At 37.2% G+C, this 15,207-nt stretch overlaps 1 protein-coding gene and 1 long non-coding RNA gene across 2 annotated transcripts in view; one reads left to right on the plus strand and one right to left on the minus strand.

The window, feature by feature from the left end:
- The first annotated feature begins 214 nt into the window (after window positions 1–214).
- Window positions 215–5,746, plus strand: LOC107690321 (uncharacterized). Its single transcript, XR_001634426.1, has 3 exons — window positions 215–288; window positions 390–482; window positions 5,593–5,746. It is a non-coding gene; the product is annotated as an uncharacterized LOC107690321 (long non-coding RNA).
- A 2,827-nt stretch (window positions 5,747–8,573) lies between these two features.
- The window catches only part of LOC107690048 (kelch-like ECH-associated protein 1), an 18,291-nt gene continuing 11,657 nt past the window's right edge, over window positions 8,574–15,207 (minus strand). The window contains exons 4-7 of the mRNA XM_016488280.1: window positions 13,498–14,174; window positions 11,276–11,481; window positions 9,320–9,496; window positions 8,574–9,200 (exon numbers count right to left, since the gene is read on the minus strand). Coding sequence (XP_016343766.1) covers window positions 9,031–9,200; window positions 9,320–9,496; window positions 11,276–11,481; window positions 13,498–14,174 — 1,230 coding nt within the window. The 3' untranslated portion in view covers window positions 8,574–9,030. The remainder of the gene's footprint in view (window positions 9,201–9,319; window positions 9,497–11,275; window positions 11,482–13,497; window positions 14,175–15,207) is intronic.

Genomic DNA, 15,207 nt, shown 5'->3' on the forward strand with positions numbered 1-15,207 from the left:
AGGGTTAAATGATATGAAAACAAGCAAGATGTTTTCCACTCAGCGACTACAATCACGCTAACGTTATTTCCCCAACAATTTAAATTCTTGCATGGATTCTGTGGCTCATATACAGTGACGGCTAATTTAAAACACCAGCAAGGTAAGGTACACTGACCTCTGTGTTTGGAAGTTTTCGTTTTTCGTTTTGTTAGTCAGAGTACTGTAGTGTAGTGCTAATTCCCTGAGCACGCCGTTCCTTTGCACGTGCTGCTGTAGCCTACTCAAGCATGCGATGGTCAAAGCAAGGTATTTTCATATAAAGCCTTACAGTTAGTTACAATAACTCTAGCCTACTTGTGATTACAACTGAAATGTTCGTAATATCTAATATTTTGGATGTTTAATAGTGTTACTACACAGAAAAGCAGACCCATAGCATTACAGTAGATGTGAGAACCTTGCTTTGGAGAGTATTGCAAAACACTACAACAAAGCTGCTGGTGAGTACAACATGTCTATGTATTGATTTGTGAATCTCAACAATAGCCTTTAAAATGTCTATAAAGATATCACATAATACTGTCATGATGCTTTAGAAAGAGCAGCCAATCAAAAGCAAGAAAGGAAGCAAGTTAGTTAAGCAGTTCTAAAACAATATCTGAAGCTGGACTTTGTGTCGCACGCACCTTGAGTGTGTTGTCTCTATTGTAAAGAGCCCGGACACTTAATGTGGACATTCAAAACCAATTCTGTCTCTCCTTAGTAGCCTCCTCGCCTGAACACTCACCATTACCGTATCTCACTGGCCGTTACATAGAGAAACCAAAGACTGTGGATGATTCCACTGGGATGATTTGGTGAGAAGCCATAATTATATTAGATTAGGACCCTGCAGCAGACAGCTCATCTTCGACCACCTCGGCACCACAGGTTAGACAGAGGAGATAAAAAGATTAAGTGCAAAGAGGAGGCAGAGGTGCAAAGTCATCAAATCAAATCTCAGCCTTTTAGCCGTTTGGCTGGCCAAGATCCGCTGCTGACAGGATTTTTTTTTCTGCACGGCCAGAGGTCTTGGATTCTGTCTACATGCTGACTCCACATATGATCCCTATTAGGGCCTTGCGGGACCCTGCGCCCCTCACTGTCTAACAGGGCAGGTTTGCACTGACTGAGGGCGATGTAAGAGTTAACAGGTGGCGGCAGTGTTTAGATGCACACATATCTATCTGGGAAATGACCAAGGTGAGTATAAATTAGTCAAGGTCATCGCTTTTGTGCTTTGATTTATATGTCAAATTCGATCAGTATTATTGATGATCAGCATCTGCAAATTTAAGCATGTTTTGCAGTGGATCTTGGTGATGAGTTCCATTTGAATTCAATTTGTATTCCGAGTTGCCAGTAGGAGCTTTTAACTGGAACGCCTCCTCAAGTCAAACCCACAACAACTCGACTTCAGAATCCAAAATGGCTGTTCAGCACATCAATAGTAGTGAAAAAGTAGTAATATACACAGTATTGTTTAGTGACACTTTTGTTTGTCTCTGTCTAAATAAACTCTGTGGTGCACACAGTACTATCTAAGTCAACATGATACTTCGGCATTATTATTTTGGCAATATTTTATGTGTTTTTATCAACTGATATTGGTAACAATGGTTTTCTGATTGGCTGTCATTGTTTTCATTGTTTATCAGCTGGGGAAAAAATTGTTTTGGAAGTGATTCCAATGATATTCCTCTGTGTCATTATCGTTATAGTTGGGGTGAGGACTCTGCTCATTTTTTTTTTTTTTTAAACGATTTAAAAACTATATCTTAATCATTATAGCTATTATGCTTGGTGTGAACAGGCCTTGAATGAAATGAAAGATTAAGGGAGATGAGGATGAAATAAAGGATCTCTAAAATAACTTTTTTTACTACTTGTTGGAATTATGTCATGTATGTTAGATGATGTCACACTGCAAACCTGGGTTATATAAAACCAACATCTGCGTGCTCTCTTCTGATATAACTAAATTGATTACTAGTAAACAGCAAAGACGTCAACAGGGACAACAGCAGCGATTATCCAGGTTAAATCTTTATCTAAACTAACTCCAATTGACCAGTGTCCTCATGTCTCTACTCAGGCAGGGACGTTTAAGGTTCTGTATGCCATGAATAAGAGCGTAAAGTTCTGAAATGTCTATGATTAAAGACTGAACTTAATTAAATCGCACATTTAGTAATCAATTCAAGTATTTATCAAATACATTTTGAATATTTGAATGTGTCACCAGGAATAATGTCTACATTTTCCCCCGGCTCCGGAAGCCCTCTTTCAGGCAGACCCATAGTAGAATCAATTCACACAGTGGGGAGCTTGAAACCGTCCACTCGTGCTTCTGAGCTTAGTTTAAAAAAATAAGTCTTGAACACAGTTTGGATTTCAAAGTTGTACGCTGTGGTTTGCGAGAGAAGGTTGCGACGTTCTTGCAGCATTTCAGTCGTTCGCTATTTCACACGACCTCCATATTAACACCGTTAATAGATGTCGTGCATGATGAAAAGAGTTTATTAGACTGAGTTGACGCTGTTCTTGAATCACGTATCGCACGTTGCCAGCGAGATAACATCTTTCTATGTGCTTATGCAGCTGGTGTTTGGCAGAGTTAAGTTATGGTTGACATTACGTGACATCGGTCATCCTCGGCTGGACGGGTGTCTATTATTTGCATTCAAAGCCATGTTCAGAATGTTATTAAAATATACTCATCGGGTATAATAATTGATATGCTAAAAAAATGTTGTGGACCACTTATATAAAACCTCAGCCATGAAAACGTAGATTTTATCCCAAAGTCAGGGGTCTTCAACCTATTTCAGGCCAAGGACATACAGACAGAGATCCTGTTACGTAAAATCTAGTGTTGCATTTTAAAACTAGCATGCTTTATCCTATGGTTCTCAGTTCCAGTCCTCGCGTACCACTGCACATTTTGTATGCATCTCTTCTCACTTCAGACGTTTCTATTCGACCGTGAGTGCCCTGCGAAGTGGACATCACAGGATATTCCGCCATGATTCCAGTTCGAAGAGATCGTATATGTTCCATTCAAGGGGCATTAAATTGTGCGAGACGTGAATTTAAATTGCATTTATTTACGGAGGTATAGTATATCACACTTCACCAGTGTGTAACGCATTACAAGTAACGCGACTTACGTAATCAGATTACTTTTTTCAAGTAACTAGTAAAGTAACGCATTACTTTTTAATTTACAAGAGAATATCTTATTTACTTTTTCAAATAAGTAACGCAAGTTACTTTTTTTATTTTTTATTTATTGATTGACAGCTCTCCTGTCCTCGTGTTGAGAGAAATCAGAAGATGTTAATGTAGTTCTAAAATAAATATGAATATGCATTAATTAATCTCTCACAAAAAAAAAACAGATTCAGTATTCCTCAAAATGAATAAAAATAATGCAACTCAGAATATGACGCAAACCTGCAATAATTAAATGTTAAACAACACAAATATGCTTTATGTATTTAATCCCATTCTATTAACCAATGTCTTTGCTTCTGACCTTCGATGATCAAGTTCAACCGTACTAATAAGCACAAATTACTCCAGACAAACATTTGTGTCTATTTTTTTATTGCTGAAGTGTGTTGAAATTTCTTCTTCTGCATTCTACTGTACGGACATAAATTTACTTTCCCTTCAGCCTGAGGCTTATTCATTTCACTTTTGGTGTGAAAAGGCTTTTATATTTGCCAAAAATATAACTCTTTTTATTTTAAAAACAAACAAGCAAGCCCTGTCCAGATTTAAAAAGTAATGCAAAAGTAACGTAATGCATTACTTTCCATAAAAAGTAACTAAGTAACGTAATTAGTTACTTTTTTATGGAGTAATGCAATATTGTAACGCGTTACTTTTAAAAGTAACTTTCCCCAACACTGCACTTAACACACACACTTCTCTAGTAAGTTTCGTCTGTGTGAGCTCTCTTCTAATGAGCTGATGCTTTGGATCGGGTGTGTTTAATAAGAGAGACATGCAAAATATGCAGAGCGGTGGTACGCGAGGACTGGAATTGAGAACCAATCTTGCTTGGATCTAGTGTGCGAATTTATGCTGCGTTCACGCCATATCGTATTTACCGTAATTTCGAGGTGACAGCACGTGACGTTCAGCCTGCGGTGGTCACGTGGTACAAGTCGTAGCTCTTAAAAACTCCCAGTTCACAAGTTTCACAAACTCGCTTTTTATAAGTTGGAATCTCGTAATTACGGGAATTCCGATATGGCGTGAACACACCTTTATTCAGTGACTTTCAGGGAGCAACTTTTTAAAATAATATTGTAATATTTAAAGGATATATTTGTTATGTGTACATTTATAAAGAAAAAAAGTGGTAAATTACAGTATTTTTCTCAGCTCAGATACAGACAGCGATCGAGCAGTTATTGCTATGGTTACCTTTTACGTACGCAGCAGGCTAACGTTAGGCGATTTCTTTGCGAGCGGATACATTTAGCGGATACAAGGGAGATCTCCCCCTCCCCTATCTGTTTTTAATGCATCACATCGGTAACTGCAAAAGGTAAATACTCCAAATGTGTGACGAAATGGTGCTAACGTTACCGGATTAAACCGTGCATCAGCTAAAGTGTGCAAAAGCAGACCGAACGTGCGAACCAACTCTATCAAGCGATAAACTGCACAAGTCGCTTGATTTGACTTGGAATTTTGTGTTATACATAAACTGTTGCTGTTATTACTTATATTAAATTTTGGGGAATATAAATCACTTTCATAGAGGTTGTTTTCATAATTTATGCATGTGTTTACACTATTTTTTAAAGGGGTCATATGATGCGATTTCAAGTTTTCCTTTCTCTTTGGAGTGTTACAGGCTGATTGTGCATAGATAAGATCCCTGAAGTTGCAAAGACTAAAGTTTCAAATCCAAAGAGTTATTCTTTATCAAAGTGAAGACTCTGCCACGCCCCCTAAAACGGCTTTCTAACACGCCCCCACATATCTACCTCACTATGTGGAAATATTTGCATAATACGCCCAAATGTGCAAGCAAAGAAAGAAGGCGTGGTTTCAGTAACCATCACAGTAGAGTCAGCTGTCTTAACCGCGCTTGTGTACTGCATCATTACTGTGTCTGTTCCCCTTTCGGGCTTGAACTGATGGTAAAACTAATGACATTATTTACTGTCTTTACATTTATTTTGAAAGATGAAGCTCGCGATTATGGTAAGGGGCGTTACATTTCCGACGAGTGCTTGCGGTGTTCGGCCAATCACAATGCACTGGGTCAGCTGGCTAATCAGAGCAGACTGCGCTTGTCGGAAGGAGGGACTTTGTAGAAAACGAAGCGTTTGAGAGAGGCGGGGCATAGAGGACCTACAATAATGTACAGTATTTGAAAAATAATGTTTTTTGAACATTAAAGCATGTCAACATATTCTGTTACACCAAATACACAGACAACTGATGTAGGAGAGGTCTGAGCAGGACTGATGTAGCTTATATTTTTCTTTAGTAAACTAAGGGGTGACATTAACAGCTGTTTTTTTTTAATTATCATTATTTTTCCAGATGAGGACAAGAACCCAGCAGCAGCAAACCACTCGTTATGCCATTGCTGTCAGCCAAGAAAACAAAGCATCCTAGCGCCTCCTATGCATGGATGTGAAGACTAACACATTTAATGAACACTGTAATTTAAAATACAGGTAAACTGATGCATTTTACCCACCTTTATTTGCAACACGGAAGTAAGCTTTTTACTGTAAATGAGTTTTCCGATTCATTAGCCGATAAAAAAAGTGCAGTAAACGATAAAACTATTTGCACTAAACCAGTGTGTTTCTGATAATAAATTAAAATAATGTGATGACAACACTAGTTTGCAATATCAAGCAGCAGAAAGGACTGTGAAGAAACTACATATTTCAGTACTTTTTTTCAGTTATATTACTAATATCAGAGTATAATGATAAGTTGTGGCTTTTATATACTGTATTTATGACTTTATCAGATGTGACAACTGCCAATAACAACCTATAACATTACATTCGCATTGTGGCCTGAAACATCCTACCAGCCATTTCACACTAGCATTCATAATATGTTGCATCTTTCACATTAACTGCAGACAGTCTGAGCTTTCTTTGCCTTGACCAGTCAGTATATTCACGTGTTGAGCATTGTGATGCTGTCCCTTACACTCTATAGAAGGCAGCTGTGTGTCAAACCAGATCATGAATTCAGGGGCTGAGGTTTGTTGAACATGTCAGTGTGGATGTGTATGTGTCTGTGTACTGAAGAGTGCGTCATACTTTGCTGTGTGAGTCATCAGATATATCGTTAGGCTCGGGGAAGAGACGGCCCCTGCTCTCCATCCAATCAGAGTTCAGTATGAGCCAAAACAAGGCCTTGGGTTCTTACTCACACTCTTATGTGTCTCTCAGCATGTGTTTGTGTGTGACAAATCCACTGCCCGCTGATCACACATCTTACATCCTGCCACATGGTGAGGATTTGCCAGCCAGTCGCCCAAGGATTGGAATCTGTTTGCCCAGTATGCCAGTGTTGACATGACACCTCGTGATTTGATATGGATAAAGCCAGGAACCTGCAGAAATAAAGTGGTGCCCCTGTGTTTGTGGATTAAACAGTTATCACTAGGTAAACAAACCATTGAGTCTCCCCGTGGAAATGTAACGAGCCTCTGTCTGTAAACTATAACATGTGGAGACAGTGAGTAGGAATCACAAACCTTGCTCTAAGACAGCAGCAACAAACCTATCCATAACTATACAAACGTTTAACACATTATGATTTACAAAAGTTTCCATGTGTTCTGGTTTTCCTGAGACCCATCCAGCAAAAATGCACTGAAACCTGTGGATGAGGCAAAGCAAAGAAAGGCTCTGGCAGTTTCTGTAAACAAGCCTTTGATGCATGACTAATATTGCGACATCACAACAATAATTGTCTTTATTATTTCAAAAAAAAAAATAGCACATGTCTTGGCCCAGTATGCCAGTGTTGACATGACACCTCGTGATTTGATATGGATAAAGCCAGGAACCTGCAGAAATAAAGTGGTGCCCCTGTGTTTGTGGATTAAACAGTTATCACTAGGTAAACAAACCATTGAGTCTCACCGTGGAAATGTAACGAGCCAGTCTCTAAACTATAACATGTGGAGACAGTATTAAACACAAACCTTGCCCTAACACAGCAGCTACAAACCTATCCATAACAATACAAATGTTTAACACATTATGATTTTTAAAAAAGTTTCCATTTCTGCTGGTTTTCCTGAAACACATCCAGCAAAAATCTTGTGGATGAGGCAAAGCAAAGAGAGGCTCTGCCAGTTTCTGTAAACAAGCCTATGACGCATGACGGATGACTAATATTGTGACATCACAACAATAATTGTGTCTCTATTATAAAAAATATATATAAAATAGGTCATAAACTGTCTTGCCATGTAAAAAAACAACTATTCAACAAATTTATATTTTTCTAAATTAATCTGTGAAAGATTTCATCAAACTAAATACTCATGAATTAACACCGTTTATAACTAATAAATGAATATATATAAAAAATGTTGATATAGGACACCTGCACAAAAATCATGTCAATTTACTATACATCCACATCACTTCATTCAGTACTAAGGGCCTGTTCCGATACCCACACTTGCTGTCTTGGCCACTACAAAGTGCACAAGACTGTTCCAAATCTGAATAATGCCAAAGCTCAGTGCCTTTAACGCACACTAAATCTCTAGACTAAGAACATCCCATCATTCATTATGTTCAGAAATGAGAAATTTTGAAGAAAAATGTATTAGATATTACATATAATTACATATGCAAGTTAAATTAATTAGATATTACATATAATTTGGCAGTAAAACTATTTTATTGGTGCAGAGAGGAGTCGGTGTATTTTGTAAAATGTTAACTGCTTTTAACCACTTAATTAGAAGCACCACAATTAAATTGTTGTGCCATCATCTGTTACATAGAGACTGATAAACAGACATTTAGAAGCTTATTTTAAAGTGCAAAGTATAGAAAATCAAAATGTGGAAGTAAAGTTCTGTAAAACTTTACTTGCATTTTTACAACACAGTGTTATATGTATGTCTGATTGTGTAATCAAAAGTTCTACAAAGACTTGGGGTCTTCACACCCACTTGGGACAAATATAGGAAATACATCATGTAAGTAGACAAGTGGTCAAGTGCAAAGACCACAAGTATTGAGACTTGCCCTGGGTGCTCCCATTGCATTTGCAAGTAGAAGTCCGCCACCTAGTGGTGAAAAGTAATCATGGTAACACTTTTTATTACACTTCAAAATTATATGTAATATAATATTTACCTATTTATCGTTAAACCCTATGAAGAATTTTAAGTATTATAACATGAAATTATCATTATACTCTTTAATTATTTAGAAGAACATTCAACTGATTATAAGGTCTATTATAAGACTTTACAAATTAATTTCAGAATTTTTAATAGCTTTTTTAATGCATTATATATCCTGGCTTCTAAGAAAATGTTACTGCAAACACTCCTGACAAACAGCAGAGATTCTAAAGTTGTCAGAAATTAAACTCAAACTTTCATAAGATGTCAGTGTTTTTTATCAGGTGTGCACATTAAACAGTGCATTTACAGACAAGAAAATTATTATAGAACAAGTTCACAAAATTACATGTTCAGCAGTTCGACAAAACGATTGTGTGTCTCAGTTACAGAATATTCATTTAGTCCTGATAAAGTGATCAGAGGTTCATTAGTCCAGTGATTAGCAACGCTCCTCTCTTTAAATCACACACACATTGTAGTGAAGATCTATAAAAAAAAAAAAAAAAACTTTAAAATTAACCTAAATTACAGAAAATGTCCTTATTGGCATCACATGCATTAAGAAGTTTGAAGGAAATGCAGCACTTGCTGTCTTCAAAATGGCACATGTTCAAAGTTCACGTCAAACTTTGACATTACATCTCCTCCTCATCCTCCTCCAGCAGGATTCCAGGACAGGGTTCCATGGTTATAGCAACACCCATTCCACTGCGCCCAACAGGCATATCTGTTACATACGTCCATACATTACTGCCTGGACAGTAGCACTCCACACTAGACAAGAAACCCCCTTGATTAAATCCACCTGAAATGGAATAATATTTACATTTATGCATTTAGCAGACGCTTTCATCCAAAGCAACTTACAGTGCCTTCAAGGTATACATTTTATCAGTTGCATTCCCTTCCACCAATCCAGCTCACCTAACACATAAATCTTGCATTGGTAGACCGTGACTCCATGTGCACTGCGGCAATGGTTCATAGAGGCCATGGGTTCCCAAACGTCTCGAGTGACGTTATATTTCTCCATCGTTTTGAGCTGGGTTTGACCATCATAGCCACCAACTGCATAGAGGTAGTTATCCATACACACCACCCCTACAAACAGAACAAAAACCAGACATCTTAGCACATATCAACAAGTGTTTATTTCATTAATACAATAAATCTGAAGTATTTTCTTATTTATAAGTACATTCCAGTATGGTGCTCCCTGCCATACAATTAAAGTGAATGGTGACCAAGTATGTCAAGAATTTCAAAGGAACTTTTTCATAGTATAACTTACATTTCAATCTGTTTCACACACACAGCTGCCATATACCTTCAGAAAACTTGGAATAAACACTAAACATCAAAAAGAGCTCTCGTCCTTACCAAGGCTGCATTTATTTGATGCAGTAAAAAAATACAGTAAAAACAGTAATATTGTGGAATATTACAATTAAAAATAACTTTTCTAATTTAATATATTTTAAAATGTAATTTATTTGATGTCTTTAGTGTCACATGATCCTTCATAAATCATTCTAATATGCTGATTTGGTGCTCAAGAATTATTTCTTATTATTATCAATGTTGAAAACTGTTTTTGCTGTTTAATATTTTTGTGGAAACCATGATACACTGCCATTCAAATGTTTGTGGTAAGTAAGTTTTGGGGGGGGGGAAAATAAATTAATAATTTTATTCAAACAAGGATGCATTAAATTAATCTAAAACAAATACAAAATATTTCTGTTTCAAATAAATGCTGTTCTTTAGAATTATGGAAAAATATTAAGCAGCAAAATCCATTTTCAACTTTGGTAATAATAAAAACAATTTGAGTCCCAATAACAATTGACCACCAAATCAGCAAAGCGTTAAAAAAATCGTATTTATTCCAAACATATGACTATTAGTGTATGTGTGCACTACTTTTATGATGCTTATATTTGAGCTGGAAAGCTCCTGGTCCCCATCAATGCTTATTGTGTAGAAGAAAGCAGAATGAACTTTTTTTTAAAACTTCACCTGTTTTATTACATACAGGTGCATCTCAATAAATTAGAATGTCGTGGAAAAGTTCATTTATTTCAGTAATTCAACTCAAATTGTGAAACCTTTGAGTTGAATTAATGAAATGAACTTTTCCACGACATTCTAATTTATTGAAATGCACCTGTAGAAGAAAAAACCATACAGGTTTGGAACAACTTAAGGGTGAATTTTCATTCCTGCATGAATTATCCCTTTAAAGGCATAATGCACAACTGCTGAATTCTGCACGTATTTATGCTGAATTACTGATTGACTATGCCACTGTTTGAGCAATTACAGTTTGTTGTGTTAGCTGCAGGGTCAAGCAGCTCTGGGAAGTGGGCATTCCTAGAAGTGCAGTCACCTTCATGGGCATTTTTAAAAATAGTTTTATTAATCTTTTTTATTTATTAACTTATGAATGAAAAGACAATGTATTTTTATTTACTTAGAAAGTTTATGTTTGATTCAGGTTTATTACATTTATTTATTAAGTGGACACTTTTATTCCCAGAGACTTACAAAAGAGAAATACAAAAAGTGATGAATCTTTTGAAGGTAATAACACGAGAAGTGCTTACAGTACAAAGTTTGTCATTGTCTAGAATAGTACAGTATTATGTTTCAACTTTAATGGTGTTTTATGTTGTTGCAGGTTGTAACAACGCTGCAAAAATACCACTTGATTAGATGTGATGTGGTCTTTTGTTCTCTTATTTTTTAATATTGTTCCCTTTAGTCACTTTTATATAATTGCATTGCACCATTCATGCAGTACATCATATGCGGTAAACATGTGAAGTAAAAGAAAACAGTTCCAATTCAATAATTTGATAAATGATGCAGAATATTTACCGAGACCGCTCCGAACTGTGTTCATAGGTGCCACGTGCTGCCAGGTGTTCGTGTCTGGTTGATAGCGCTCAGCCGTGTTCCATCGGTTGTCCCCGTCGAATCCTCCAACCACATACAGACTTCCCCCACACGTGGCGACACCGGCCCCCAGCCGAGCTACTGACATAGGGGCCACAAATGTCCAGCGGTTTGTCTCTGGGTCATACCTGTGAAAACAAGAAGCAGGACAAACCAGTTGTCAAGGAATAAGATTTCCTAGAAACAGCAATGAGGATGTCAACACAAAATAGATTTCAATCTGTTTCTCTAAATGTCTCAGGCTCATCACTTCAAGAATTTGTTTTCCTTTGTTCCTAACAATGATATCTAGTGCCAAATACCAATCATAACTGCAAGCAATTCCCATGAGTGGATATATGACCAACTGAATGTCACAATTTAAAAAAAAAAAAAAGCCTTCAGCGAGAAGAGGTTGCATTTAACCTGCCAACAATGCAATATCTCCATTTAAAAGCTTGTGAAGACATCTACTGTTACTGACCCAAGAGTTTCTGTCTCCCAGCACAACAGAGGCACATACTGAGGCTTGAATTTCACACATCTTTGAAATTATAGATGATATACCGACGTTCACTGTTTGCATTTCTGGACAGATTAACTTTCCGATTTGAGCTGCTCACTCAGTCATAAATTAGAAATAAATATGATTCACATGGCTCTGTTATGAATCTGAACTTGAGCTCATCTACTAGAAAGCTTTTCAAAAACTCCACAGTAAAAATAAGACATAAGAGACAAAGTTAATGAGGTTTATGCCACTTACATATTTTGTTTGTGGCATAAATGAATCTGGCTTTTAGCATGTTTAGGATATATAAACACTACCTTTTAAAGGTTTGGGGTCAGAAATTAATATTTTTATTCAGCAAGGATGCATCAAATTGATCATAAAGTACATAGTGTTTATCCTGAACAAAATATCTATCCTGACATGTTGCTTGGGCAGCAAAATCAGAATATTAGAATGATTTCTTAAAGATCATGTGACACTGAAGAGTAATGGCTGCTGAAAATACAGCTTTCCATCACAGGAATAAATTACATATATATGAAAATAACTATTTTAAATAATAGTAATATTTCACAATATTACCGTTTTTACTGTACTTTTGATTAAATAAATGCAGCCTTAGTGAGCATAAGACACTTCTTTCAAAAACATTTCCAAATTTTTGAACGATGGTGTCCATACATATATGTATTTTTTATTGTTGTAAGTTCAGTGTCTTAATTTTGATTTCCAGCATTTAGTTATTCATGTAATTTTGCATTCTGTACAACACTTTTGAAGAAATGAAAATATCCACTAATTTGTAGCAAAGTCATTTCAACCCCTTTATAAACAAGACTAATTAAAAGATAATTCATTCATTTATCATTATTAGCAAGAGTATTAATTTAGTTAGTTCAGTAAATGCTTCCTTATGTAAGTGTTTTGATGTTCCAATAACCATTTCAAGGTAAATATAGCAACCACTGTAGTTCTCACAATACAATAGAGTCCTTCCTTTCAATTGTGGCATTTAGATGCACTGTCATACAGTACTTGACAAACAACACGGCACTTTTGTTTTGTGTTACTAATGAAACCCTATAAATACTGTAGAGTTCATGCAAGGTCTTCTTCCCTGATCTGTCACCATGCTTACTATTTAATAAATATAAAATATTCAAATCATGACACTTATTGTGGAGAAATGTGTTTCTCCTGAAAGGCCTAACCTGACTGTGCTGTGGAATGTACGTTATGAAACAGATTTGCCTGGAGCTTTTTAGTCAAGAGTGACTGCTCTGAAAAGAACTGAGCAAAATGATCTCTATACCCTGATAGAAGGTGCTTGTTTTAAATCAAAACAACCGATGAGTGACGTTTCACAAGTGTAGTGTGTAACATAACCTTTATGCATAATTTTTCAATTTTTAACTCGTACAAGAACGTTTTGTGTGAATGTTCTCCTGTCGGACAGGTGTGCAACGCAGTCTTCGGTGTCATACAAACTCCTTCAACCAAGATTTAATCTGTCACTCTGCACTGTGCTAATGTTTTGATTCCGCTAGCGTATGTATAATAGAAAGGAAATACAATATAAAGGGGAAAAACCCCACAGCGTAAAAGAAACAACACAAAACCTTTTTGAGTTTTCTTCCTGTCTCAGCCTCACCTCTCAACGCTGTTGTGATGTGTAGAGGCATGTGAACCCCCTACGGCATAAATGCTGCCGTCAATGACCCCAACACCCACTCGGTTTCTGGGCGTGTTGAGCGGAGCCAGCTGGGTCCACTGGTTAGTCATGGGGTTGTAGCAGGACAAAGATCCAGACTCTGTGTTGTTCTGCAGAGAGAGATTCCGTCCGCCGACCGTATAAAGGAGCCCGAACAACACGCATGCTCCAAGCCCGCTACAAGGAGATCCGATGTCAGCTAGCTTGATCCAGACATTCTTCCGTGGGTCGAAGGCTTCCAGACAGTCCAGAGAGTGTTGCTTGTAACCTCCCGCTATGTAGATGAGCTGAGTCCCACGATGAGGAGCAGGTGGCAGGGGTTTTCGAAGAGCCATGTCCTGGAATATCTTGGACAAGAAGTCCTTGCAGGAGTTGGCCTTGCTGAGGATGGGGCAGGACTGCAGTTGCCTTTTGAGGAATGTGGGCGGCAGGGCGTAGATATGGACCGCGTTGAGGAGGGCATGGAAGTACTGTGCTCGGCTCTCCGCATCCCAGCGGACCCAGTCGATGCAGGCCTTGTAGACCTCGGACTCGCAGAGCACCTTTAGACTGTCCTGACTGATCAGTTCCAGCAGCTGGCAATGGGACAAACTGAAGAATTCTTCCTCTTTGGTTACCTGTGACAAAGAAAAGTATACATGCATATATGGACATATGTAAATATGTTTTTGTATAATTACAAAATGTTAACCCCAAAATAAATGTCAGCATAAAAGTGCGTTCACATTAATTATTGATCGGACAGTTTTGGGGGGCAAAATTACATAATTTTAATAGGAATCCACAAGATTGGGAATTTTACATGAGGGTGAAAGATTTCCTAACATAGACTTCGCAATGGGTTTAAGTCTATCATGCAGATTCGCCACATTGACCAACACAAGGATATTTGGTTTGAAAGTGACTGTCACAACTTGTCGCAACTCCCCCCCAACATTCAATGCTAGATTTACAATGTTAATAACTAAGGAATCACAGTCTGCTAAAAGGGTACACTGCTTCCACTGCTTGGAGTCGTGTGGACCACTTTTACTTTGGTCCTTTTTGAGCTTGATAGTATGAATCACCATCCAATTTCCTTGTATGGAAAAGAGCAGCTTGAACATTCCATCTGACATCTCTTTTTTAGTTTAACCCTCAATCGGCCCTTGGGGTCAATATGACCCCAATCAACTTTTACTTAGTTTAAAAAAATGGTTCCCTTCATCTCAGTGGAATAAGATTTTGTGACTTTTAAACATTTTATATCTATATTCACATAAAAAAAACTGGGCTTGATTCGGTTGTTCTGAAGGTATGTACATTTTTTTTTTACAAATCTGTCCCTTGGGGTCAATATGACCCCACATTGAAATTAATGGGAAATGTGAAAAAATATTTATTTTTTTTTCAATTGTCAAAAAAAAATAAATAAATCCGGCATAAATCTGAAAATTTCCACACAGAAATGAAGGCCTGGTACTAGAGCACAAATGCAATGTATAAAAGACATGCTCACTCACACACACACACACACACACAAACAAACAAACACACGCAGGTATGACTGCCACAGAGAGCATTTGTATAGAATTTGGCAAAATAAAATCAGCCAAAAATGCAGAACAAAGATATAAAGGGGTGAGACCTAATGCACGCACACGGGCACAC

This window comes from Sinocyclocheilus anshuiensis, unplaced genomic scaffold (assembly GCF_001515605.1).
Source record: "Sinocyclocheilus anshuiensis isolate Anshui unplaced genomic scaffold, SAMN03320099.WGS_v1.1 scaffold785, whole genome shotgun sequence".
In the NCBI taxonomy this organism is placed as follows: domain Eukaryota; kingdom Metazoa; phylum Chordata; class Actinopteri; order Cypriniformes; family Cyprinidae; genus Sinocyclocheilus; species Sinocyclocheilus anshuiensis.